Source organism: Pan troglodytes, chromosome 1, assembly GCF_028858775.2.
Source record: "Pan troglodytes isolate AG18354 chromosome 1, NHGRI_mPanTro3-v2.0_pri, whole genome shotgun sequence".
Lineage (NCBI taxonomy): Eukaryota > Metazoa > Chordata > Mammalia > Primates > Hominidae > Pan > Pan troglodytes.
In genome coordinates, this window is record NC_072398.2 from 165,584,507 (window position 1) to 165,612,480 (window position 27,974).

At 39.9% G+C, this 27,974-nt stretch overlaps 1 protein-coding gene across 6 annotated transcripts in view; it reads right to left on the bottom strand.

Annotated features, from left to right (window-relative positions):
- The window catches only part of DNAJC6 (DnaJ heat shock protein family (Hsp40) member C6), a 167,496-nt gene that overhangs the window by 3,171 nt on the left and 136,351 nt on the right, over window positions 1-27,974 (bottom strand). For all 6 annotated transcript variants that reach the window (XM_063800992.1, XM_063801004.1, XM_009459874.3 and 3 more), the window contains 12 exons: window positions 26,517-26,711; window positions 25,493-25,610; window positions 24,017-24,096; window positions 22,983-23,176; window positions 22,805-22,885; window positions 19,568-20,002; window positions 17,399-17,533; window positions 13,222-13,290; window positions 10,226-10,345; window positions 5,978-6,241; window positions 3,327-3,469; window positions 684-860 (listed from right to left, as the gene is read on the bottom strand). In XM_063800992.1, coding sequence (XP_063657062.1) covers window positions 684-860; window positions 3,327-3,469; window positions 5,978-6,241; window positions 10,226-10,345; window positions 13,222-13,290; window positions 17,399-17,533; window positions 19,568-20,002; window positions 22,805-22,885; window positions 22,983-23,176; window positions 24,017-24,096; window positions 25,493-25,610; window positions 26,517-26,711 — 2,011 coding nt within the window. The remainder of the gene's footprint in view (window positions 1-683; window positions 861-3,326; window positions 3,470-5,977; window positions 6,242-10,225; window positions 10,346-13,221; window positions 13,291-17,398; window positions 17,534-19,567; window positions 20,003-22,804; window positions 22,886-22,982; window positions 23,177-24,016; window positions 24,097-25,492; window positions 25,611-26,516; window positions 26,712-27,974) is intronic.

A 27,974-nucleotide genomic window follows, 5' to 3' on the forward strand; every position in this document is an offset into this window, starting at 1 on the left:
AAGCTTTTTCATTACCATCCTAGCTAACTATACTGCTGTTATCTCTACAGGAAAGGAGTTTTCTTCTGTCCAGCTCTTAGCCTGTCCTTACTATTGTAAGCCAGGACACAATTTACTTTTTCTTTTCTTTTCTTTTTTTGGAGACAGGGTCGCACTCTGTTGCCCAGGCTGGAGTACAGTGGAGTGATCTCAGCTCACTGCAGCCTTGATCACCCAGGCTCAAGTGATCCTCCTACCTCAACCTCCCGAGTGGCTAAGACTACAGGCTTATGCCACCACACCAGCTAATTTTTTTATTTTTTTTGTAGGGGCGGGGTTTTGTCATGTTGCCCAGGCTGGTCTCAAACTTGAGGGCTCGAGCGATTCGCCTACCCTGGCCCCCCAAAGTGCTGGAATTACAGGCATGAGCCACCGTACTCAGACACAATTTATTTCTGAGCCCTAAAAATTAATCACTGGGTAAATCTTACTCTCTCTAAATAAGCCCCTGTAATATATAGTTTGATATCTTCTTTCTCATTTCATAAAGTATAACTATTTGTTTAAATATCTGATTTTAGCTCATTGACTTAACTTTATTAAAAATAGGCCATATCAACCAGCACATTTAAAGTAAAACACATACTCATAAGATAATGAAGCAAGGACCTGACAAGTTACACAACAGGGCAGGTTATACCCACTTTATCTGGGTGCACCACCAGGACAGCCTTCCTGTACACCTTCTTCACCTGCTCTGGTGTTACCAGGTCTGCCATGCCAACTGGTTTCCACTTGGTCTCCCCAGCCCACAGTACGGTATGCATCGTGGAGAGAAGGGCTCTGATATTTCTTTCTTTGCCTTCAATCCATTCCAGAATCTGTAAACACAAAGGGGATTAAGAAATTCAAATGCTTACTTACTAGTTCAGAAGGTTTCCACCAGGACTCTAGAAACCCCTTCTGCTCCAGCAACATCAAAACACTTAGGGCAACCTGTATAATCCAGGCTGTTTCCTCCACCTGGAATGCTTCTCCTCCTCAATCTCCTACCTTGTCTCCCTGGTTAACTCTATCATCTTTCAAAAGGGTGCTGAGGAATTTCACACTGTTAGACTTTGCGAGTTTGAATTCCTTTCTCTCCCATCCCCACCCCCAGAGTTATACTCAATATAAACTCCATGAGGGTAGATATTGCACTAAATAAGTAAACCTTAAAAAAGGGCCAAACTTCTCTGGGCCACTCTACCTTAAACATATTTCTACCATAATATGTACCACACTTTATTGTAATTGTGTGTTTCTCTTTGCCTGCCATTAGGCAGAGCTGTTTGAGGAAAAATATTATTTCTTATATATCACTGTATCTCGGAACCAAATAAGAAACCTGGTGCAGAACAGAGCTCAAAAAGGCTTGTTACGTGAATTGACCCATTTAGCCATTTATTTGAACTATGAACATTCACAGTTTGAACAAATGAGGTGATTAAGTCAGAGGGATCATAAAACTGTATCAGCATTGAGTACCTAACAGGAGTTCAGCTAAGTGAGTGTTGCTGGACGAATGGTTTAGTCACATTAATGACAGCCACCCTCCCAAACAATTACATACCCTTTACCAATTAAATAATCAAACATGGTTTAAATGAAACAAACAGCTTCTTTTATAGGAAACTGTCCGAATTTGCCTAATGAACAAAGGTTATTGAGATGAAGCACAAAGTTTTTGGAAGAAATATTAAGCTTCTGTGACATTGGGTGGAGTGAAAAACATGCAAATGAAAGACCCTACATTGTACTAAAAAATGTATCAAAGAATCTAAGTTATATTAGATGTATATTATATACACCTGCAACAAATCTGTCAGGAAATTATACAGAACGGTGGTATATGTTTTCAGAATGTGTTAAGATTGACTTGCCGTTCAAGTACTGGTTTTGCAGATGCTTTAATACAGAGACAGATTACATCCTCCTCTTTCAGTTTGTTGCAGTATCAGCATATTTAGTATTTTGTCACATAGGAACTCAACCTCTCCATCTGTGAAGAGCATTCCAATTCTCTTGATCTTTACAAACTCTTCCAGACCTCATACCACTCATCAACAGAACCACCCTCTGTTTCCCAGCTAATCTGCATCCGCCTGTCCATACAACATCTTCATCTATGAAGTTATGTGGTTTTTTTTCAGCTGTGAAACAAAGGGGTTAGATTCGCTGAATTGCAAACTTAAAAAAGAAAAAAATGCTGAAACATACTAAAACAGTATGTTGATTTGAGGAAAAAAGTATGTTGATTTGATTTGAGGAAAAACCTCAAATCTAATTTTACCTAAACCTCCAGAATCAGAAAGAGAGAAAAGTGGAACTGCTTTGGCTAAAAGTAGAGGGAGACAATGGGGAAGACAGGAGCCACACTTCCCTCAGCCTTTCTCTCCTCTACCTTCCAAAGCTCCAGGTCTAATGTTGCAGGAATTGGTAAGTCTCAGGTACATAAATATTTCTCTATCGGTAGAGAAAAGATCCTGGGGGCTTCAGTCAATCTGGTTTAATAAAAAAGCTCTCAAGGCAGAAAGAGAAAACATAAATAATGCATTCTTCTTACCAGCAAATTCTAATGACTCATCTTTAGAATGTGAATGCCATCTGAATAACAAAATCACCTCTTAGAAAGTGCCACTGCTCATTTGAACAGGCAAACAAAAGAAATCTATATTGCCATATCATGGAATAACATTTATTTTATTAAAGAAAGTAAACAGTGTGTGCAACCTCCTCAGAGCTACTTTGCTATTAAAGGGCACAGTTGTACTCAAATCACAGCTGCAAAGACCAAATGAAATAGAGTGGCCACCAGAAATCTACTATCATGCCTTTTATAGGTGATATGGTCTGAATGTATGTGTCCCCCCAAAATTGCTATGTTGAAATTCTAACTCCTGAGGTGATGGTATTAGGAGGTTAGGGCTTCCTATTGGGAGGTGATTCGTTCATGAGACAGACCTCTTATAAATGGGATTAGTGCCCTTATGAAAGAGGCCTGAGCAAGACCTCTTTCTTCTGCCTATGAGGACACAGGGAAAAGACCACCATCCATGAACCAGGAAGATGGCCCTCACCAGACACCAAAATGGCTGGCACCTTGATCTTGGACTTCCCAGCCTTCATAACTATGAGAAAAAAAAAATCCTGTTGTTTATGAGCCACCTAGTTTATGGTATTTTGTTATAGCAGCCTGAATGGGCTAAGACAATAGGTTACTCTCATGGCGATAGCTCCATACACATGACTTTATCACATGACTTTGTCATATAGGATAATCAAGCTGTGTCAGGGGCCTCACTCACCTTTAATTTCTCAGGATCCATTTCCTTAGCCATTTCCTCCTTTCTCATCTCAGCTATTGTCCGAGGCCCCTTTTTGTCTTTGTGAGCATTGAAACCTTGACCAGAGAGTAGGTCTTCAAAATCAGCTGCTTTTTGTTTCCCTTCTGCAATATAATTTTTGAAAATCATTATAGTTTTCATTCTTAAACATAATACTGTATCATTATCTCACAGCATCTGGAGTCTTCAAGGTGTTTTTAATATGCATTCAGTCCTTAACCCTCATGCTTGCTTACCCTGTGAGTAGGGTAAGAGACTCTTGCATCCATTCTACAGATGATGAAAATGAATCTGTCCAGAATCATATATGTGGCAAGGTTAAAACTGGAGGCTGGATCATGAAGCCAAATCCAACTCCATTTCCACTGTACCTTCTCTTTAGATGAGGATGCTCATTATCCCTCCAGATTATAACTAACTCATATTAGTGTTGGCACTGGGATCTCGGTTTTGGTACTTGAAATTCATGCATGCTACCACTTCTCTGCCCATATTCTGTTGATATTTTAGTCAATCACTTTGCTCTTTCTCTCCAAGTCTGGTTGTAGCCTCTTAATCTTTCTCAATTTGTTTGGAGAGGCAGCCGAGCATGGTGGCTAGGAACAAAGACTTTGGACCCCAACTCCCTGGGTTTGAATTCCAGCTCTGCCACTTATTAGTGATGTAACCTAGGCAAGTTACTTATTATCTCTATTCCTCAACTTCCTCATCCATAAAATGGGGATGGTGTTAGGAATATTACTCACCTTATGGACTTGTTTTGAAAATGAATTAGTTAACATTTAAAATGCTTAGAACAGTGCCTGGCTATCTAAATGCTTGTTAAAACAAAATAGAACCAAAACATAACAGTCCATACAGTCGATTCAAATCAACCAAAATCAGTTTTTGAGTTGAAAACCATTTGCTATCTCTATACTGTAAGACATACACATACCTGTTTTTGCACACACTGAAATGTAAGTGCTCTGAAACTAGGGATTTTGTTTCTTGTTCCCTGCTGCATCCTCAATGTTTTCTACACTGAAGATGCTCCATAAGTATTTGCTGATTGAAGTCACTCACCCCACATCTATCTACTCAAAAATGGAGGGGAATTGGCACGACTCTATGGAATTGTCCAGGAAATATCCCTGCTAGTCAAGAACAAACATGATGTTACATATCCCTGACAACTGAATTCCTAACATGCTGGTGTTGTGAGCACCTGTGTTCTAGCCAGTAGGGTGTAGCAATAAAGGGCAGGGGTTCTGGAGCCAGATTGCCAGGGTTCGAATCCTGGCTCTGTCGCTTATAAGCTGTATAAACTTAGGAAATTACTTCATCGATCTGTGTCACAGGTTCCTATGATATGCGGTTGGTTTTGAAGATTATAAGAAATAATACAGGAGTCCCCCCACTTATTCACAGGGGGTATGTTCCAAGATCCCCAGTGGACACCTAAAACTGCAGATAGTACCAGACCCTATATATACAGTACTCTTTTTTTTGATCTGATAACACAGATGGCTGCTAAGTAAGTAATGGGTGGGTAGAGAATACAACATAGATGTGCTAGACAGAGGGACGCTTCACATCCTAGGCAGGATGGAGTAAGACAGTGCGAGGTTTCATCACGCTGCTCATAATAGTGCACAATTTGAAATGTATGAATTGCTTATTCCTGGAATTTTCCATTTAATATTTTCAGACTGCAGTTGACCTCAGGTAACTGAAACTGCAAATAAAACCACAAATAAAGGGGGATGCCTGTACATGAAAAATGCTTAGGATAGCACCTGGCATACAGTAAGGACTCAATAAATGTTAGCTACAGCTACTAGGAAGAGCAGAAGAATTGCCTTTCCATGTTCCATAGAGAGAAAGGCCTCTTCCCTCACCATGTTCCTATGTACTTCATTGCAGGGTCTGACAAAATCAGCTGAAATATAAAATGTACCAAAATAGGCTTTTAATACACTCAAATCTAACCATCCTTCCTATGCAAAAATATTACTTTTCACTCATTGTCAAGATCCTATCCAGAGTATCCTCCAGCCTCAGGTGTTGGCACCATCATAGGTACCCCGCTGATCTCAGGAATCCACCAAACAGAGCATAAGAAAGACCAAGTTTTCCAAGACACATACAGTCCTCCAACTGGGACCAAAGGGCAAATATGACCAATGTGCTTGAAAGATTCCCCAACTTTTTCTTCCACTTCCTCTTCCAAAGGAATAACAGCTTTAAGATCCATCTACCTCTCCACTCATATCCCTTCAACATTCATTTAGTGCCTACCCTATGCCAAGCACTATGCTAGGTGCTAATGATACCATGGCAACTAAGACACAGTCCCTGCCCTCCATCTGGTTCCAGTCTGGAGATAAACAGACAAGTGAGCCCACGGTCACAAAATGGTATAAAAGTTAGGAGCATAGTCAACCTAGGAGCCTCCAGGTACAGCGTTGGGGGTAGGGATCATGTTGTATCTCTACAACTATAAGATTCCCTCAGAAACTACTGAATTGAAACTACCCAGAAAATACTGTCACCTTCAGAGAGACACATTCAGGCAGTGTGACAACATAGACAGGCTGCCCTATAGCTAGGTCCCATACCATTATCCTTACCCAAATTACTTGATCCTTTCCCACGTTCGTTCTGGCCCCCAGGCATGGCTGAGAAGCTCACGTTGTAGTTGGGTCGGTTCTGGGGAGAGGAGTGGGGCATGCTGGGCTGAGGCTTAGGCTGTGGCTGCTGCCAGTTGTAGGCACCTCCCTGCTGCCACCCGCCACCCATAGGTTGGGGAGACGCCTTCTGTGGCGAGCTGAGAGGCGGGAATCCTCCACCCAATCCAGTTGGTGTGGTGGGTTTGCTGGCAAATGAAGAACTACCTAGAGAAAAAAAGAGATAAAGAAGGTAAAACTATTTTGAGTGGCCTCTAACTCTTGTGTCTTAAGACACTGTTTGCAGTGGCTTTAATAGCCATTCCCTTGACTGACAGCATAAGTAATCTTCCTAATATAGATAAAGCAATTGCAGGCATACATATTATTTCCTTAATCCCCACAATAACATTTCTAGGTATGTTTTAATAGCCTCATTTTTCCTTCAGATGAACAAACTGCAGGTCAGAGCAGTTAAGTGATTTTTCTCAGAGGCACACAGCAAGTAGCTGAGCCAAGACTTGATTCTGGATCTTTGCCTCCAGGTCAAAAGAACCCTGGCTCTTCCCACTGTGCCATCCTTCCCCACCCTTCCATCTTCTGAGCAGATTCTGTTTCTTCACTAGAATAAAATTTTTAAAAAACTACCAAATGACAAGAATGGGGAATAAAACAGTCCACTCATTAAGGTGCTACTTAAACTTCAATTATTAGGATTAATCATTTTTTGTTATAAAGCATGGTTAGTGCCCAAGAGTAAATAAAGATGTTTTGAAATTTCACAAGTAGGTTTTAACTTCATACTACTTGCATTTCACTGAAGGAGAGCAAAAACAGTCAACATTCTGATAACTTTAAACAGGACAAAGGATCTTATTCAAGCTTTGAAAATGATGTTATTTTGTGCCAGGAATTTAAGTAGAATCTTGATTCCATAATCTCCAAACTTTTAAGCACTCACTGCGTACAAGCTGGGCTATGTCCAAAATATGAAAACCAGCTGTGGCTTGCATTTAAAGAGGTAAAATGAGAAACTGAAATGTGCTGATCTCCAAAGACCCTTTCATGTAAAAAGTCTAAAGTAACAATAATAAAATAACTAATATTTATATAGCTCTTTAGAGTTAACAAAACGTGTTTATGTACATTACAGCTCAGATCTACACAACACTCTTAGGAAGTAAGTAGTATCACTGGCTCCACTTTAAAGATAAGAAAATTAAGGCTCAGAGAGGTTTCCTGATATACTCATGATCACACAGCTAATTAATGGAGCTGGGATTAGACTATGTGCATCCTACCTCCAAATGTCATGTTCATTTACTGCACTCAGTAATCCTTAATTCCTCTCCTAATTGCTAAGCCTTTCACTATAACTCATCCCTTACGATCTCTTCTTTCTATAGATACTTTCCCTATTCTGATCCGGGGGCTCCACTTTCCTTCCCTGCTGGAAATGCATCATGATCACTGGACTTACCATCAATCTGAGTTTGAGTCTCAGCTCTATCATTCATTCTTGCATTCGTTCTTCATTCATTCATACATATATACACTAATTCACCACTATTTGATGAGCATTACCAAGTGTCATGTACTATGCTGGGCACTAAGAATATAGCTGAAAACAGGATATAGAGAATCTTTGCTCTTCTAAAGCTGGGTAAAAAAACTCACTCCTTTGAGTCTGAGTTTCTTCATCTGTTTAATCAAAACTATGTCTATATCACAGGTATACTGTAAAGACACAACAACTATAGGAAAGTATTTCACAATTAAGCAAACAAAGAGACGTTATATATTATAAAATAATGTAAGCTCATATGCTAATAAGCACATGCCTGGTACATCTTCAGAGCTCAATAAACACTTGGTGATAGGAAAATGTAATGACAGGGCTTGTCTTCAAGCTTGGCATTGCCCCACTCATTCCATAACTAGCAGCATGAATTCCTTCTTCCTATGTCCCAGAGCCCTCCTGCCAATAGCACGGGAACATACACCTAAGACTTGGTATTCATTCTACACTGGGGTTTCATTTTATATTTAAGGAAGCTTACTCTGTTCTGAACATATGTGTTTTTTTTATTTTAAAATTTGGTAAATACGGAAAAGCCTAAAGAACTAAGAAAACCTTGCCATATGCCTACCACACTGTCAGTTATTCATTCATTTAGGAAACACTATTGAGCATCCTCTAGATGCCAGGCTGCAGACACAGTGGTGAAAAAGCAGACGCTGACCCCGCACTCATGGGGCTCATCAACATTGCAGGACTCTCTGATGTCTACCCTTCTAGAATATTTTCTCCCCATGCTCAGCAAGTCTAATTGTTAATGCTATTGAAGCAGAGAACTTACAGAAATACAAAGTGGTAGCTAAATCCAGAGACCACTGCAATCCTCATTAAAAGCAAAGCAGTAGTTCTCAACCTTGATTGTGCATTAGAATTACCTGGGGAGCTTTTTAAAAAATGCTCCATCTTGTGTAGCCCCTACAGTAGCGGATATTTTACATTTGATTAAAGTTTCTTCCTCCCACTGTAGTGCAAGTTTCAAAGAACAGGAATGTCATCAGCTTTGATTCTTTATTACATCCTGAATGCCTACCACATAGTAAGTACTCAAAAATACCTGTGAAATGAGGGAATTAATGCTCAAGGGTAGAAAACCATTGACTGGATGAACTGAACTGATACCCCTTCCCACACTCAGCTACATCAACCTCTAAACCTTTTATGAGTGCAAGCTCCAGAGCTAGACTTCTTGGTGTTGAAAGCTTGTGATTTGTGCATGTTACTTAACCTGTTGTGTCCCTGTTTCCTCATCTGTAAAACGAGGATTATAACAGTCACTACTTCAAAAGATTATGAGGAAGATTAAATGAAATGATACATGTAAAACACTTTAAGTAGTGCCTGGCACATAGTAAGGCCCCAATAACTATTAACTGTTATTTTTATTGTTTTCATTATTTGACATTATATATTTGTTAATTTATTATTTGATTCCCCTTCTATAATGTAAGTTTTATTAAGGCAGGAGTTTTGTTTTGTTTGGTTATTTTTTTTTACTAAAACAGTCCTAGCACCTAGAAGGCACAAAAGTGCCTTAAATACTTGTTGGATGAATAAATGCATTAAATGCATTAAAAATAAATAATAAATGAGATTTTATTGAAGTAAAATTTCATCTGATATAATATTACTTTAAAATTTGAAATTTTCAGTAAGATACAAAGAAAGGTGGAGAAGAAAATGCATAAAATAATTTTGAGAGTTCTTAAAAGGGAAAAACATCTAAATAGTACAGAATGGAAGATAAAGATGCTGACACGAGTTACAGACAACAACGGTAGCCAGGCTCACATTCCCTCCATCTGGCTCTAAATGCCTCAGGAGGGCTTTCTGAGATCACAGACTATCAATATAGCCAAGATAAACCTTTGTGTCAGGGCTACCCCACCCTTATTTAACAAATCTGCACTGCCCTAGAGGAGGAAGGAAAAAGGAGGACGAAAATGTTTCAGAACATAGTAGTCCAGTGAACCCCTCCTTGAAAACAGGCTCCTTGGTGAAATCAGTTTGAGAACTCTGGATACTGTGTCCCTCTTAGTGGTAATCAAAATCCACTGAAACCAGTGCTTCCCAATCTCACCTGCTCTCAGAACACTTATCCTGTAACATCTATTAACATATGGTGAAAATATTCTGGAAATACGATACTTGAGTCTATTTTCTGTATAGAATTTTACAAATTGACCGGAGAGCACCACAGTTAATGGAGAGAAGGGGAACGGTGTGAAGATCTCACAGGTAACATCACCGCATCACAGTAAGTGTTCTGCAAGGTTGGCATCATGTGGCACAAATCCATCTGACCAGCCCTGTCTCATACTGTTTCCCTACGCATTACTTTTGCGCAGCCAAACTCTGTTGCCATGAGCCCCTGAAAGCTCTAACTTTATTCATGCTACACATCCAGAATTAGGTACTGGAGAAATGAATCAATAAAGATGATTTCTAACCCCACATCTGATTCTCGCTTTCCTTTTTTAAAAAGCCAATCTCAGGTTTCAGAGGATAGCTTAAGAATACACACTATTTGAGGTTCCAGGTGACAATATCAGCTTGCTGTAACACCAAAGACTGAGATTTGAGGCTTTATAGCTATAAATAAATGTTATTTGTATCTTGATCTTCTGAGTTTGTACCTAGTGTCCCAAGGTCGGCAAAAGGATCCAGAGTCTGGGGTTTGTTTTGATGGGTGGGAGTACCATGCGAGGATCCGGTTGGGCTGGTGGCAGCTGACTTGCTTCCCATTCCAAAGCCTCCTGAAAAGGAAATAAGGTCATTGAAAATGAGTTAGTTGTTTGAGGCTGAATTCTGAAATTCAGAATTCCAGAGTTACTGTTTATTTGTCTCCTAGGCAAATTAGGACAGGGTTTGAAAATGTCTAAGAAGTTGCTAGACCCTGTTTCTCTGACCTGGGTGAATGGTGGCCTTGAACAAGGACACACCACAGAAAAGACAAATGCTGTTTCCAGGCCACAAGTGTGAACTATTATTTCCAGTGTTTGTTTTATTTCCAGGTCCTCATGTCACCTGACTTCACTCTTTCCTATAAGATTCGAAGTTAGGTCTGGATCTGGATTCTGGCTTTGCCAATTCCTGAGTGACCGTGGGAATCTTGCTTAACATCTTTGAGCTTCAGCATTTTACCATTAGTTTTAAAAAAGAGAAATAATATGAAACCAACATCACAGGCAACAAAAGAAAAACAAATGGGACAATTGTCAAGCTAAAAACTGCTGTGCAGGGAAGGTAATAATCAACAGAATAAGAAGGCAACAGGGTAAAAAGACTCTTATCTCTCACCATATAAAAAAATCAGCTCAAAATCCATTAAAGATTTAAATGTAAGACCCAAAACTATGGAATTACCAGAAGAAAACATACAGATCAATACCAGAAGAAAACCAACAGACGTATAAAACCAACAGATGTATAAAAAAATCCTAACAACACTAATCATCATAGAAATGCAAATCAAAACCAAAATGACACATCACCTCACTCCTGTCAGAATTGCTATTAAAAAAAACAAAAAACATGTTGGCAAGGATGTAGAGAAAAAAGGACACAGTTGGTGGGAATGTAAATTAGTACAGCCATTATGGGAAACAATTTGGAGGTTCCTTAAAATATTAAAAATAGAACTGCCATATGATTTATCAATCCTGCTACTGGGTATATATCCAAAGGAAATCAAGTCAGTATGTCAAAGAGATATCTGCACTCCCATGCTTACTGCAGCACTATTCACAACAGCCAAGATATGGAATCAACCTAAGTGTCCATTAATGGATGAATGGATAAATAAAATATGGTGTATATACACAATAGAATACTATTGAGCCATAAAAAGGAAGAATTCCTGTCATTTGAGATGACATGGATAAACCTAGAGAGCATTATGTTACGTGAAATAAGCCAGGCACAGAAAGACAAATACTGCATGTTCTCATTCACATGTGGAAGCTAAAAAAGTTGGTCTCATAGAAATAAAGAGTAGAATGGTGGTTACCAGGTGCTGGGGTGGTTGGAGATAGGGCAGGGATGAGGAGGCATTGGTTAAAGGATATATTATTACAGCTAGAAAGGAGGAATAAGTCAAGAGATCCATTGTACAGCATAGTGACTCTAGTTAATGATAACCTACTACATTCTTGAAAAATCCAAAGAGAATGGATGTTAAATGTTCTCACCACAAAAATGATAACCATGTGAGGTAATGCATTTGTTAATTAGCTACATTTAACCATATCACAGTGTATATGCACTTCAAAACATCATATTGTACACGACAAATACATACAATTTTATCTGTCAATTTAAAGAAAAATCTTTTTTTGAGACAGGTTTCTCACTCTGTCTCCCAGGCTGGAGTGCAGTGGTGTGATCTTGGCTCACTGCAGCCTCAACCTCCTGGGCCTAAGTAATTCTCCCATCTCAGGCTCCCAAGTAGCTGGGACTACAGGCACACACCACCATACCTGGCTAATTTTTGTATTTTTGTAGAGATGGGGTTTTGCCATGTTGCCCGGACTGGTCATTAACTCCTGGCCTCAAGGGATCCTCCCACATCAGCCTCCCAAAGTGCTGGGATTATAAGCGTGAGCCACCACGCCCCAGCCAAAAAAAAATTTTAAATTAAAAACAGAAAGAAATCCTGTCACATGTTACAACACAGATGAACCTTGAGGATATTATACTAAGTGAAATAAGCCAGCCACAAAAGTCAAATGCTGTATGATTCTACTTATGGGAGGTATATAAAGTAGTCAAACTCATGTAGAAGGGTGGTGGCCAGGGGCTGGTGGAGGCAGAGGTAGGGAGTGATTTAGTGAGTGTAGAGTTTCAGTTATGTGAGAAGGTCAGTGGGGAGGTGGGTTCGTTCTGGGGATCTGTTGCACAACAAAGTGCATGTAGCTGATAATACTGTATTGTATACTTGGAAATTATTGGCAGGGTAAATGTTACGTTGTGGGGAAGGGGTTGCTACGATAAAAAAAGGAAACAGCAACTGCTTCAGAAAGTTGTTGTGATAAGCCTATTGTGTATGTGTTTGTATGTGCACGCGTGCACTTAACTTGCTCAATGTCAGGAGCAGTCACACAAGACAGCTCCATAAATGCCAGAGTGGTCATGAGGAGGAGACCTTGTTGATGACAGACAAATCCCACCCTGAAGTAAGTACTTTGTAAAGAAGGAAGAATATTCACATTTGTCAGCATCTACAGTATGCCAGAAATTCTTATATTTTTTTTTATTTAAACTTACACAACTATGTGGGACCAAAATTATTATCCCCATTGTTCAGATAAGAAAACTGAGGCTCAGACTTGCCAAAAAAACCCAAGAGTTTCTAAGTGATAGAGTTTGATATATATTTATATCCATCTGATTCTATTGTCAAGATAAGACATTCAGCAAATGAAATTTAGAAAAGTTAAATGGTGTATGATAAGTAGCACTATCATGTCATCAAGTGCATTGGGAAAAGCTCTTCTAGAATATGAATCTTTAGGAAAAAGTGACACAAATTACACAGGTAGGCCACAATACTCTGTGAGTACTCACTTCATCTTGGGTAAGGATCATGCTTTTGCAATTATATAAATGTGTACAGAAAATAACCTGCTTTTACCTGGTTTAGCATGCCAGTCCCAACCTCCAGAAACATCTGGCTGAATGTTCACAGCAGGCGTACTAGAAGCTGCAAATGGGGAAAAGAAAAAGAATGAGAACAAGAGAGCTCAGAACCCACTTTTCTGAGTTCACACAGGATAATGCCATTCCATCCCTGAAGCCTGCATGGCCCCAGCAAGATCCCAAGATATCCACTCCTCCTTCTGAGTTCTTGCCACACTCTGCAACACTCAATATGTTCTGCCTTCACCTCTGGTTGTTCACATGAGGCTTGACAGAAACTATATATTATTTGTCTCTGCTCCTTCTTTGTCTCACTTTGGTTTTACCTCCATATCCACACACTGAGTTATCACTGAGCATGTGTCTGTCTCCATTCAATTGTCAGTCCCTCGAAGTCAGGAAAGAACTATCTTATGTGTGTGTGTCCCACCTCTAAATTTAACACAGAGTCAGTGTGCAATAAGAAAAGGGGGAAAACACCTTAAGCTCAGTTTACCTTTGCTAAGCATTAAGTATAGAAGCATAATCCACTTAAAACTGACATTTTGTTTTCTCCTCTGCTGTGACATGAGTTGAGAATAATGAGTCATGCAGAACATGTACTGGGCACTGGCTATACATCATCACTATGCTGGTTGTCAGGGATGTGTCTATGGTACTCAAAATAAACTCATCACAGCTTCAGAATAAACCATTCTGACCCCCCCCCCTCAAAGTTCCAAACATATAATTTAAAAGAAATATTTGGCTAAAAGGAATCAGGTGGCCGGGCGCGGTGGCTCACGCCTGTAATCCCAGCACTCTGGGAGGCCGAGGCGGGCGGATCACCTGAGGTCAGAAGTTCAAGACCAGCCTGGCCATGGTGAAACCCCGTCTCTACTAAAAATACAAAAAATTAGCCGGGCGTGGTGGTGTGTGCCTGTAATCCCATCTACTCGGGGGGCTGAGGCAGGAGAATTGCTTGAACCCGGGAGGCGGAAGTTGCAGTGAGCCAAGATGACGCCATTGCACTCCAGCCTGGGCAACGAGTGAAACTCCGTCTCAAAAAAAAAAAAAAAAAAAAAAAAGGAATCAGGTGTACTAGAGGAATACATGTGCGTAGTAAGTTTTTTATACATCTATAAAATCTATATAGGAAACAGGATGCCATGATGAAGAATTTCTTTCTGAGGCACCTCTAGGTTTTGCCCACACAAATTAATGATTAAAATGCAAATACTAAACTGACATTGCAAATGGGATTTAAAACACACACACACACGCACACACACACCCCATCACCACCAGAAGGCATCAAGATTAGCATTCCAAACCTTTTATTTCCTTGTTTTGTTTACTTAGTACCAACCAAGTCATCCAGTACCTTCCCATCATTAAGTTAAAAAGGATATGCCATTATCAGCAATAATAATTCTTTCTTTTCTATTTCTCCCTTCTATTTTTACACAGTAACCCATTCCACTGAGGTGGAAGTTAGACGGTTTTGCTAATACGTTCTATCTGATTTCCTTTAAGCTCTGATCCTAGTCTTACATCCAATTAAGACGCAGAAGTAGGTATCAGAACTTCAACCTTATTGCTAATCAAACCCACAAACCCTTATGACTACCTACCACATGCAAGGCACCACACCAGGGGACAGAGACTGAAAGATGCATTATCTATCCTCAAGAAACTTAAGGTCTGTTAGAGAAACAGGAATATATTTTTTCAAAAAGGTAATTACCTAATATTTTAGTCTCTATTTTGCCTTTTATTATGATTATTTATTTGTTCTTCCAACATCATGTCCCAAGTGATTATTCTCTTCAGAATAGATGTTCAATAAATATTTGTTAAGCCCAAAGGCAGTATTTTTTTTATTTTCACAAGAGATTGGCGACGCCTTGCAGAAACCCGGGGGAAGTACCCCGAGGATTTGCAGGTGGGCAATCTGACCTCCCAAAGCAGACATCTGAGTGTCACCTATATTCTGTCCTATGTGAAAACGGTGAGTTGATTCAGTAACAGTGAAATGATCATTGCTTTCCCAACAAGGAGAGGAGAAAATTCTTTCCACTCACTAGTACAATACAGGCCAAAATGAGAAATGTAACCACAAAACAAAGGAGTACCAACTGGCCTAAACTGGGTGATAAACATCGTGTTCTAATCAGCTCATCAGAAACAGAAAACTGGATCCAAAACTGCCAAGCTGCCAAGTATGAACACCCACGTCCATAGGACACAAAGGGTAGTACTCTTATTAAAACAATAATTTCAAAGTATTAAAATCAGGAAAACATATAGCCTTATGACACTATCACTGTGCATCAAAGAAACTTTGATGGGAAAATGAGTTAATTCATTTTATATTTAATATTGGAAAGATAGATAGCACCTACCATGTGCCGGTAATTCTTTTAGGCACTATGGATGCATTAATGAACAAAACAAAATTCCCTGCCTTTGTGGAATTCATGTTCTAATAGAGAGAGATAGATGACAAAAAAATGTAACACATAAGTTAATTACTGCATATACTGGAAGTTACTAAGCACAACAGAAAGGGGAATGTAGAGTAGGGCAGGGAGATGAGTTGCAATTTGAAATGGAGGAATCAGAGTAGACTCCACTGAGAAGGTGACATTTGAGCAAAGACTTGAAGGAAGTGAAGGACTTAGCCACGCAGATGCCTGGGGAAGAGTATGAGGCAGAGGAAACAGCCAGTGCAACAGCAAAGAGGCCAGTACAGCTGGAATGCAGAGAGTAAAGTGGGAGAGAATGGGAAATGAGGTCACCGGCACTGAGATGCTAGAGCATACAGAGCCTACACAGGCCATTTCAAGGACTTTGGTTTTCATGCTGAGTAAAATGGGGAGGCATTTTGAGCAGAGCAATGACATGACTTAACATTTTAAATGAGTGAGAAAACCAACTCTACTCTACATTCCTGCATCTTTTCTCCTACAGGTAGTCAACATCCAATCAGGAGACTCTCTCAAGTGAGCATGACTCATAGGTAAGAGGGGAATTTCTTGTATATTGTCCTGACGATGCACTTCAAATAGTTTGAGATTAAAGACTAGTTGGAAATGAACCACAAAAGTTGTTCCTGGACTCTTTTTTAGTCAAGTTTCAGTTTCACCAGTGTTGCAAAAGTCATCTTCCTTTTGCATTGGCATGGTTTCCCAAAGTCAACTGATGACTGGACTGCATTCTCCAAGCAAGCTCAGGATGCCTTCAACAATATGTCACCTTCTAGGTTGTGGCCAATAATGTTCAATAGACTTCGACATCAGGAATGAGCTACAACTCTCTGGCTCAAAGTTATTTATCCCTCACTGCGGACCTCCGGTTTTAATCAATGTTACCTAAGTGACACACTTTTATAAATGGATGTGATTATTATTACTCTTTCTATACAACCTAAGTCTCTAACATAGAAATATAATTTGGGCCACATATGTAATTTCATATTTCCTAGCAGTCACATTTTAAAAAGTAAAAAGACACTATTGAAATTATTTTTAATAATATAGTTTATTTAACCCAGTATGTTCAATATATTATGTTAATAAATTATCAATATAAACATATTGATGAGATGTTTCACATGCCCTTTTTGTACTAAGTTTTGAAATCTGCTATGTATTTTATACTTGGAGTGTATCTCAAATCAGACTAGCCACATGTAGAGTCATCAACAGCCACACGTAACTAGTGGCTATCATATCCCAAACTTTGTTCTTTGGAATACCAATTTTGTGGACTACTAACATATTTTATTTATTTAAGACATATTTTCCCACATTTCAAAGATTTCTCTAACCAAGAAGTATCTTCCAGTCATTTCATAGTGGCAGTGTTTTTTTCTTTCTTATTGGTACATAAAATAATTATATGTCCTACAATCAAGGGTCATTTATGATTCTGTCCATGTAGCTCTAACGCAAAAAAGGATACCATAGTCAAACAGGAAAGCAGAGCAAAACAAAGTTAATCAGGTTTCTGTCCTGTAAGACAGCCCAGAGCTTTTGATATGTTAAGGTGAGTTGTTAATTTCAAAAACAGAGATGTGTGAGGAAGCTTTTATCAAAAAAGCACCCACAGGGTGCTTTTATATATGAGCACTTACTGATATCTTGCAGAAAACTATGTTCCACTGAACACAGTATAAAATATTTCCTTACCATGTACTGTGGGCGAAGGACTTCTTGTGGGCTGGAGAAAGGGGTCACTGGAAGCGCTGGATGTGTTCAGAAAAGAACCCAGCAAATCCTGACCTGATGGTTTAGAAGGTGCTCCAAATGGGTCAAAGGTGGCACCTAGAAAACAACAGGAAAATATATTTATTTGTCCCATGAGTTCATTCACTAAATGTCAAAGAATTGTCACTTCCTGTAGGGCTAACAGTGGACTCCAAGAATTTCCTATCTTTGTGGACAAAGGAGTAGTCTGGACTTATCTGTTGGATGAACTACAGTCGATACCATTGCTGCTACACAAGGCTAATCTGCCCAGCAGATGTTAGGAGAGCATTATGCCAATGAAGTCTTAGCTGAAAAGGTATTAAGCCATATATCCCACCTCGGTTTTAAGAGCAGGATTTATTTGTTATCTAGCCTTATCCCTTCTTACCATACTTAGTACATTTAAAATATCAATTTATGTTAAACTAGGGGCATTCTCCAATAACTAAAACTGCCCAACACCACAAGACAAGAGCTCAAAGTTTAGTCTTTGCAACAATGCTAATATGTAACTATTATCCCCATTTTACAACTGAGAAGATTTTTCAATAATGTTACACAGACAGTTAAGTCCTGGGATTCAAATCCAGGTCTTTAACTCTAGACTTGGTGTTCTTTCTACTTCCTCTTGGGGGGATAGAATACTTGCATTCTAGACCTGGGTATGCCACTAATCCAGTGGGTATCCTCAGACAGGTCAATCAATACATCTAAGCCTCAGTTTCATTGTCTATAACATGAGGCACAGAATTAACTGATGTCTAAGGCCCCTTCTGGCACTGGAATGCCACTAGCTGCCTGAAACTATGATGAATGAAATCATGAGAGTCACACCAGGTGCACAGTCTTAAAATGCAATTATCGAGTACTGTGCTATCTTGGATCTTGGAAACTGTTTTCCTGACAGAGCTTTTTTTCACTTTGGCAAGTTAAAACTGTATGGAAGGAAGTGAAGTACAGATGAAATAGCATTGGCATAGGATTCAAGGCACCTGAGTTCACATCCTGGGTCCACCAATAGCTAACATTGGAGCTTGAGCCTCAACACCAATACTCTTTAATTCTGAGACCCACACTCATGAAGGATGCCTCCAGCTGAACTATCACAAGTCAAGACCAGCCCAGAGCCTTCTGGGAAGGATACGCTTGGGGAAAAAAAATGTTCCTATAGGATACTATAGGCCTGAAGAGTTGAGACATTTCTCTTTACCCTTCCTAATGTGAAGTCATCTTGGTTAATGGTGACAGGACCAAGGGGCAGCTAATTTGAGTGGGTTCTTCAGGAGCTGTGCTGGATCTCTGCTTACCCAACTACACTGTCTTATAAATGTCAAAAAATCCTAGATGACTCATAGTAGAAGGTTTGAGTCTCTGGCAATGAGACAGTGAAACTAACAGAGCCTCAAGGGGCTCAAACTCCTTACCTAGTACCAACTGCTCTGTTCTAGGAAGCTGTGCTTCTGGCATGAGTCACTTAAACATATTTTCAAATAACCAAACACTTCTCTGGATAGCCCACATATATTCAGAAAACTATAACTTCAGGAAGGCATTATAGGAAAACAAAGGGAAAGCTCTAGAGTCAAATAACCTAGGTTTGGACACTGGCCTTATCAATTACTAGTCATATAAACCTATGCTACTGATTTAATTCTATGCTTCCATTTCCTCAACTATAAAATGGGAATAAAAATAGCACTTATTTATTGAGTTTCTATGAGAATTAAATAATGTTTAGTATTAAATTCCATGTCTGGCAAATAGTAAATACCTCATAAATATTAGCTATTTTTATCAATAATAATTCATCAATCAGTATGTTTAAGCAGACTAATGCAGCTCAGGGGTTGAAGTGCTAAACAAAGAAAATTAGAAGTAAGAGTGTGAAACTCAAACGTCCACTCTTACACTACCTTAGTATGCTACCCAAATGGACAATATTTCTATTTTCTCTTACGCTCTCAATTTAAATAAAGATACAGACCTCCTCTAAAGGACTTACAGTGAAATCAGAAAAGTCTAGCTTATTAGGAAAGTTCAATTCCACCTATTTGGCCCAAAGGTTAGAATTCAAATCTGAGAGGCACAGTGCAACATAGAAAAAATTACCTTCTCCCACTCTTAGGGTTGGAGACGCAGAGGTGGAGGTGGCAGAGCGGCGTGGTGTTGACTGGGTAGACGCAGGTCCACTAGGATGAAACACATCTTCCACTCCTGACTGTCCAGCCTGGGTGGGACCAGCTGCACCTCCACCCCCAAACAGGTCACTCAGTAGTTCAGAATTGGTGGGAGGAGCCGCCGGCGGAGAGAAGCTATTACTCACTGCAGACCCTTCCAGGCCCAAAAGGTCCACATCCTCAGGGGGTGGAGGGGCTGCTGGCTCCTGCTGCTTTTTGCTGGGCTTCTTGACTCCATGAGGCTTGTCACTGTTGGTATTGCCATGCGGACTGGAAAGTGTCAGAAGTTCATCATCAGATTGCTCACTTTCCTGATTCACTAGGGCAGCGTGGTCCTCCTCACAGAATGACTTCTCCGATTTCTGATCTGAGGAAGGCCAGTATACCATAAGAGATTAGTTATTGACCACAGCATTGTTGGGTTTTGTTATAATATATGTACATAATTCCAGAAAGACAGAAGGATTCAGCCCTGAGCAAACAGTGTTTTTAGACCCTAATCAGTGGAACACTTGATGTATTTCACGTTACATTCAACTACCACTTGTTGAGCATCTGAGAGGCAGTAGAGTGTAGGGGTAAGGAGCAGGAACTCTGGAGCCAGCCTAGGACTGAATCTCAGCTTCACTACTCACTGGCTCTATGACACTGGGCAAGTTACTTTACTTCTCTGTGCCTTGGTTTCCTCCTCAGCAAAGTGGGGATAACAAATTGTACCTAACGGCCGGGCGTGGTGGTTCACACCTGTAATCCCAGCACTTTAGGAGGCTGAGATAGGATCACTTGAGGTAAGGAGTTTGAAACCAGCTTGGCCAACATGGTGAAAACCCCATCTCTACTAATAATACAAAAATTAGCTGCACATGGTGGCGTGTGCCTGTAATCCCAGCTACTCGGGAGGCTGAGGCATGAGAATTGCTTGAACCCGGGAGGTAGAGGTTGCAATGAGCCAAGATCATGCCATTGTACTCCAGCCTGGGCTACAGAGTGAAACTGTGTCTAAATAAATAAATAGTACCTAACTCACAGGCTACTGTGAGAAATACATGAGATGATATTATAAATCACTCCAATCAATAGTAAGTAGTACCTAAGTGTTGATTTTTTTTTTCAGGCACTATGCTAGGTGCTTTGGCCAGGGAGGGTAGTACAAACCATTATCTGCTAGTCATTTGCTGACACTTCTCACTGTCTTTACTTCTCCATGTGTCCTGTAGCCAAAAGCAAATCCTTTCTCTAACAGTCTGGAGCAGAAGTGAACCACACATTTAAAAAGTGAAAAGAAGAGCTCTGCTGTGAAAGGTCCTTGTACCAGCTTGAAAGGGGTACTTTCAGCACAAAAGGAGCAGCAGGAAAGAGGCCTCCTCTGGGGAAGGAGTGACCTTCTAAGCCCTCCCTGAGATAGATCTTCCCACAAAAATTTGATATTTAATGCCAGATAGACCCACATTCCAAGTCAAGTATGGATCCACATCCTTTATTCCAAATTATAAAATGTAATAAGCTATGAAAAGGAAAAGATTTTCCCAAGTTTGGCATGAATTCAGTTGGTGGAAAACTGACAGACGTGAATATGAAGATACTTATAGTCTTCACTTATCTCACTTAGGGCTATTGTTTATATGTTCTACTGCAGAAATATTAATATGTTTTATTATAGGTTATTATCTGAGATATCACTTGGGATGTCAAGTTACATCAGTTTATGTAGCATATCATCCTTCTAAAATCCAAAAAGTTCTGCATTCCTAAACATACCTGGCTCTGAGAGGTTCAGACAAGAGACTGTGCATCTATACTAAAACCTATTTCAGAGTCTACAGGAATTATCTCTAAATTATTTACTAAAATGACAGTGGAGAGGTAAGAGTGAAGTTGTATTAAAAGCCCTCGCTGTGAGGAAAATAAGAGGTAAGAAAGGCCAACAGGGGATAAGAAATCTACCTACTGTCCAGATACCACTGGGTTTTCCAAATTTGAGGATTGCTAGTTCCATTTCTCAAAAGAAAATTCTGAAAGTGAGTCTTTCAATTCAAAGGAATTTTATGAACAACTTTTTCATCAAACTGAAGCCTGCAGGCGATGGGAATATTATCTTACATTCACACAACAGAGGAAGGTCAATCAGGATAATTTCAGATAAACCATACCATAGCCAGTTTCCCACGCCTTTCATACCCAAACGCTGACTACCCACGTCTACACTGAATCTCACAGTTAGCCTCAGCCAGCTCTAAAGCAAGGATAGCCAATGGGTATTGATTAGGATGCCAACGTCAGGCTACTGCTGGCAGCAGCTGGAAGTGTTATATTGAGAAGGATTCTGAAAATATCTCCAGGTTTGAGAGAAAAGAACCTAGTAATCAAGCCCTTATTTCTGTTATGGCTGTTAAAGCAAGAGCAGAGACATACAGGCCAAGTGTTTGCTTTCTCTGCAGCAGGGTAAGCTCAGTTCTGCCCTGCTAGTGGTTAAGGCTCCCTGGGGGGAATGCTGATTTTATATTTTTATAATATTTAGTTGACAGCGGAAGATAGAATCCTGTGTTAATCTCATTACAGAGGCAGCAGTCTAAAGGGAGATCATAAACAAATCACACTTATTTGTCAGTCCAGGAAAGACGTGACCAAAAACACAGCAGAGAGAAGGGAGAATTCAGTTTAAAATGGCCTTTTGCATCAGTCTAAGAGCATCTATTGAGTTGAAAGTAGGGAAGTTGCCTGATTTGAAAAGGGAATGAATTGGAAGGATGTAAACTTGAATGATGTCTTTTAAAAATTTTTTGAGAGATGGAGCTTTGCTCTGTCACCCAGAATGCAGTGCAGTGGCGCAATCATAGCTCACTGCAACCTTGAACTCCTGGGCTCAAGCAGTCTTCCTGCCTTAGCCTCTGACATAGCTAGGACTACAGGCATTTGCCACCACTCCCACCTAATTTTTAAAAATTTTTTGTTGAGATAGGGTCTCACTATATTGCCTGAGCTGGTCTTGAACTCCTGGCCTTCCTATCCTGGCCTTCCAAAGTGCTGGGCTTACAGGTGGGAGTCCGTGTGCCTGGATTGAATGACCTCTAAGTGCTGCTTTAATGCAGTCTGCTTCTAGGGCCAACATCTTTACAGAAGAAATACATAATCATCAAACCATGTGACTTAAAGAAACACTTGTAAATACCTTGCCAACAGAGAGAAGCAAAGAAACCACTTTGTCCGTAATGCCTGGGGTTGTCTGGAGGGATATCTATTGGAGCCTGTCCTGCAAGACAAAAAGACCATGTAGCATCAATGAGACACAGGAAATAAATAACAGAGAGGCTTCATCCTGAAAAACAAAACCATCAGGTGACTCATACCTCCTAAGGCCAGCGTATCTTGATGTTCCTGGTGAGAAGAGAAGAGGATGCTGGGATTGACATCTTTTGTGCAGTAATGTTCCCATGGTGGAGTTAAGTCTATTACTTTGTCATGGGGCTGTAGTTCTACATCCAGTGTCACCTGAAATAGCTGAGGATATTTTTCTGGTACATCACATGCATCTAACTCAGGCCTAAATAGGGATTTAAAAAAGATATATTCAGTGAAAAACAATGGAACTGGTATGATGTTTGGCACAGAAGTCATCTTAGGTTGACTCTTAGGTTAAATCTAAGTCTCATTTCTAAAAAAGACTCAGTCATAACCAGATAAGTTACTTTATTTTTCTGAGCTTCAGTTTCCTAATCTAGAGAAAAGAGGAGAATAATGCCTGCTCAACAAATTTGAATGCTACTGCATGTAAAAGCATTCTGGAAAGCAGGGCTGATGTGACTGGCACGGCAAAATCCATTATTAAAATAGTGCAATAGGCCCACAGCCACTGTCCTGAGCCCTTGAACATCTACTCCTATCCTGGCCCCAGCAACTCCATCCCGGCTCTAGCCACCCCCACACCTGCGTTCACCTAGACCACACTATGAGATAGGTTAATGTCGGTGCAGAAAGTTCCTCCAGAAGCCTGCTTCAGTGCTATAGCAGGGCATCTATTCTGATGCGTCATTGCTGATACCATACCACTGATTAAACTGCCATCCCCACTGGAAAACACAAGGGGATACACAGATGCAAAGGATCAAAAGCAGTGATACTTTGTCCTGCTTTGTTTACCCTTATTCCCTCACACAGAATTTTAGAACTTTCTGTTTGAAGTCTTTGGTCCCTTTGTACTTCTGAAGATAAATCATATTCAACTGAAAGCTTTAGAATGCCCACAGCCTCTCTGTGCTACTGAGTGACACTCAGTAGTCCAGCAGCACAGGATTCCAGGGGATGCTACAGCCTAGTGCCATTGAGCCTCAGCACTTCACAGCTAATTTGATTCAAACATACTTTTGGCCCAACCAGTACTTACTTGGTGAACTTTAAAACTGTTGTGTCCAGTGGTATGAATCCAGTGTGAAACTGAAGCTGGAATATCTGTGTGTTGGTCACCTAAAAATACATGAGAGAAGCACATTACAATCAATCAGCGAAAAGGGAATCTGATCAAAAGATTAGATTTTGGGGAGACATGCACCTTCAACTGTTTCAATATCTGAATTTGTGTTTACTATGGATATTAAATGACCTCCCCAGTTAGAATAGGCTCAGCTTCATTTCCAGCCTCTCCTCTACTTGAACTCTGCCTTGGCAAACCATTTTCTCACCCGCTAAATACTATGTTCTTGCACACAGGCATACTTCGACTCATTGCATTCCTTCTACCCAGGATGCCCTGTTCCAACCCAATGAATTCATCCTTTAGGGCATGTCTTGAAAGTTCATATTCTCTCTGTAGCCTTTCTAGGCCACTGCTGGCTAAAACAAACTGCTCCCATTATAACACCTCATCCTCCCTCTAATATGGTATCATGCATATTTGTACTTGTATAGATTTCCCTTGTGAAATTGAGTCCCTTAAAGGCAGAGACATAGTCTTACTCTTGTCAATCCTAAAAACCTCAGCAATGGCTGGCACAAAGCACTCACTTAGCCAATATGTGATGAATCAAAACACAATTACTTGCCACATTATTCCTAATAGCAAAAAATGGCAATATCCCAAATGTTCACCAACTGATGATTATTAACTGAGATTATCAACTAAGATTAATACATTGTGACATTACAATGGAACAATATTTGGCCATGTAAGATAATGAAGTACTGACACATACTATAACACAATAAGCTTCTAAGTGAGAGAAGGAAGCCTCAAAAGGCCACATATTGTATGATTCCATTAAATAAAATGTCCCAAATAGACAAATCCATAGAGGCAGAATGTAGATCAGTGGTTGCCAGGAGATGGAGGAGAGGGAATAGGAAGTGACTGCTATAGGTACAGGGTATCTTTTGTGAGTGATGAAAATGTTCTGGAATTAGTGGTAATGTTTGCACAACCTTTTGAATAGACTAAAAACAACTGCATTGTACACTTTAAAAGGGTGACTTTTATGTTATGTGGTTTTATCTCAGTTTTTCAAAATTGAAAAAATACAATCCCTTAATTCCACATCCTCAGTAGAAATCTCTTCCCTTACACTGATCCAAATGGGGCACTATAAGAAAAGCACAGGCTTCTAAAGAGCATGGTTTGCTAAGAGTTCCAGGGCTGTCAACCTCTGGCACAGACATCATGCCAAGGACTTTGGGCAAGTCACAACCTCTTTGAGTCTCAGTTCCTCCCCTGTAAGATGAAGGAGATGAGCTAAGCAATCTTTAAAGGCTCTTTTTCATTCTAAAACTACAAGTGACTGAAGCCGAAAGTGATGGGGAGAAAAGATTCAGAAATACTCCTATTGAAGACTCAGATGAACTTATGCCATGATTCTTCCAAAAACCATACCTTAGCCTGTAGCCGGCTCCCAATGGTTGACCTCAAGTGATACATGGAAACAACCACGTCTCCTTGCACAGTGATGTTCAAGGGAATGAAGATTTTTCCATCTTGGACACGATATTCTCTGTAAACACAGACCAAAATATACATTGAAAGAGAGTCCAATCTGGTACAATCACACAGACACAGGTATAGTTCTCTGTGGCTCTGGCCCAGAGGCCTGTTTGCCCAGGCCCGGACCCAGAAACTATTTCCTATCTTGAGCAAAAACAGGAGTGCAGCCAGTGCCAACTGGTTGTGCAGTAGGATGGTGCTGGTCTAATGCCAGGCCCCCTCTCTGCATCCCATCTGGACTGCAATTGCCCATGCCTGCTTTGCAGATCTCATTTTCCTCAAATGCATCTAGCCCCCATGTATTTGCCTTTTCTTAACTTTAAATTAATACTAAAAGCAGAGATAAAGGGAACAAAAAATCCACTGGAGATCAGGATACAAACAGAAATGTCTTGCTCTGTGAAAGTCTTGGATGCCAGTCCTCAAACTCAATCTATTCCAAACTAATTTCATGTTATGTTACCACCCACTCCCTTCTCTCCACATCCCCTATGACCACCCACTGGCACCTGCTCTTTATTATGGATTCTGTAACTTCTTTAATTATATCACCGTCTACCTAGTTGCTCACTTAGAAACCTCATTCATCAGTGATTCTTCCATTACCCCTCACCTAATCCCATCAAGGCCATCTCCTTCTTCAATGACCAGGTGTCCTATGTTCCCCTTGGTCTTAATCCTCTATACAGCTTATGCTAGTCCCTTAGCCTATATCAAGGTTTCATTTGAAAAAGGGCCATAACATCCCCTGATTTACTTGTACTTTTCTATGATTACCACTGATGTTGAACATTTTTTATATATCAGCTATTTCACAATGATATAGTCTTGCAGGAAGAATATGATTCAACTCATTCCTGCTCATTTACATGACAATTGAGAAGTACACAGGAAGAAGTAAACTATCATGACTTACTTCATTCGTTCAAAATCTGTGCAAGTCGAATATATTTTGGTTTCTCCAATGAGTACATCACAGTAAGGGCGACATCCATTCCTCTGTTTGTTGAAAAAGGGTATTGGACTGACAGTGATCGACTTAATTGTGAGAGGCTTGAAGTGAGGGCGGTAGGGCTTGTCTGCCAGTAGGTCACACATATAGCCCAGGTATCTGAAACAGAAGGTTGGCACTCTCTTGGGGCCCATCACATCAGGAGAAGCAAGCAATCAATATTTGCTATGAAGATTCTTCTTGCAAATTACTGTTATAATAAAAACTTATTCTATCAATTTCTTAAATATTAACTAGCAAAAGATAATGCGACCAATAATTTAGGAAAGATTTTATCTACTGAGATTGCTGTACTTCCCCAATGAACTGATAATGGGGTACTTATTAAATCAAAAAGCTTATGGGAATTTTATAGTACTTCAATATTTGAACATCTATTCCTATTTTATCTAGCAGATCCAATTTATCAGCTAAAATTTGGCTTTGGATAAATTTTAAATTTTATCATCAGAAGCACTTTTAATCCAAAAAATTAAGGAGATGTAGTTTTTTTAAAAATGAAGAAATTGTGATAAAAGAAAAATGAATGTTATCTAAAAACAGTTTTCTTTTTTATTCCATTTTTCAAATTATCTTTTGTAATCTTTTATTTCTATATCAGAGTTACATGAAAAAGTGAATTTTAAAACGCTTTATTCTATATGTATTTTTGCATTTCCCTTTGTTAAATCAGGTTTCCCACAGGAGGATCACCAGTGATAAGTATAACCAGCTACTGCTGTTTTTCAATAAAGACCTGTATAATAAAACAAAAAGGGACTGGTCTTAGAGCTTGGGATCAAGAATGCTATTCTGGCTATGTCCACTGGGCATTAGACCTGAGGCAAATCACAACCTGTCTTGAGTCCCAGTTTCCTCACCTGTAAAATGAGGGAAGTTGGATATAAGTATTCTTTAAAGTTTCCTTCTAGTTTTAACATCATAAATTTTCGTATGGGGGCTTACAAACTGAATGACAATCTAATATCCTAATCCAATTCAGTTTTTCCATAGTTCAGGATAATGCCAGATTGATGTGGTTTGGCTGTGTCCCCATCCAAATCTCATCTTGAATTGTAGCTCCCATAATCCCCACGTGTTGTGGGAGGGATCCGGTGGGAGGTAATTGAATCATGGGGGTGGGTTTTCCCATGCTGTTCTCATGACAGTGAATAAGTCTCATGAGACCTGATGGTTTCATAAAGGGCAGTTTCCCTGCACACGCTCTCTTCCCTGCCACCATGTAAGATGTGCCTTTGCTCCTTCTTCCCCTTCCACCATGATTGTGAGGCTTACCCAGCCATGTGGAACTGTGAATCCATTGAAACTCTTTTTCTTTATAAATTACCCAGTCTCAAGTAGTTCTTCATAGCAATATTAAAA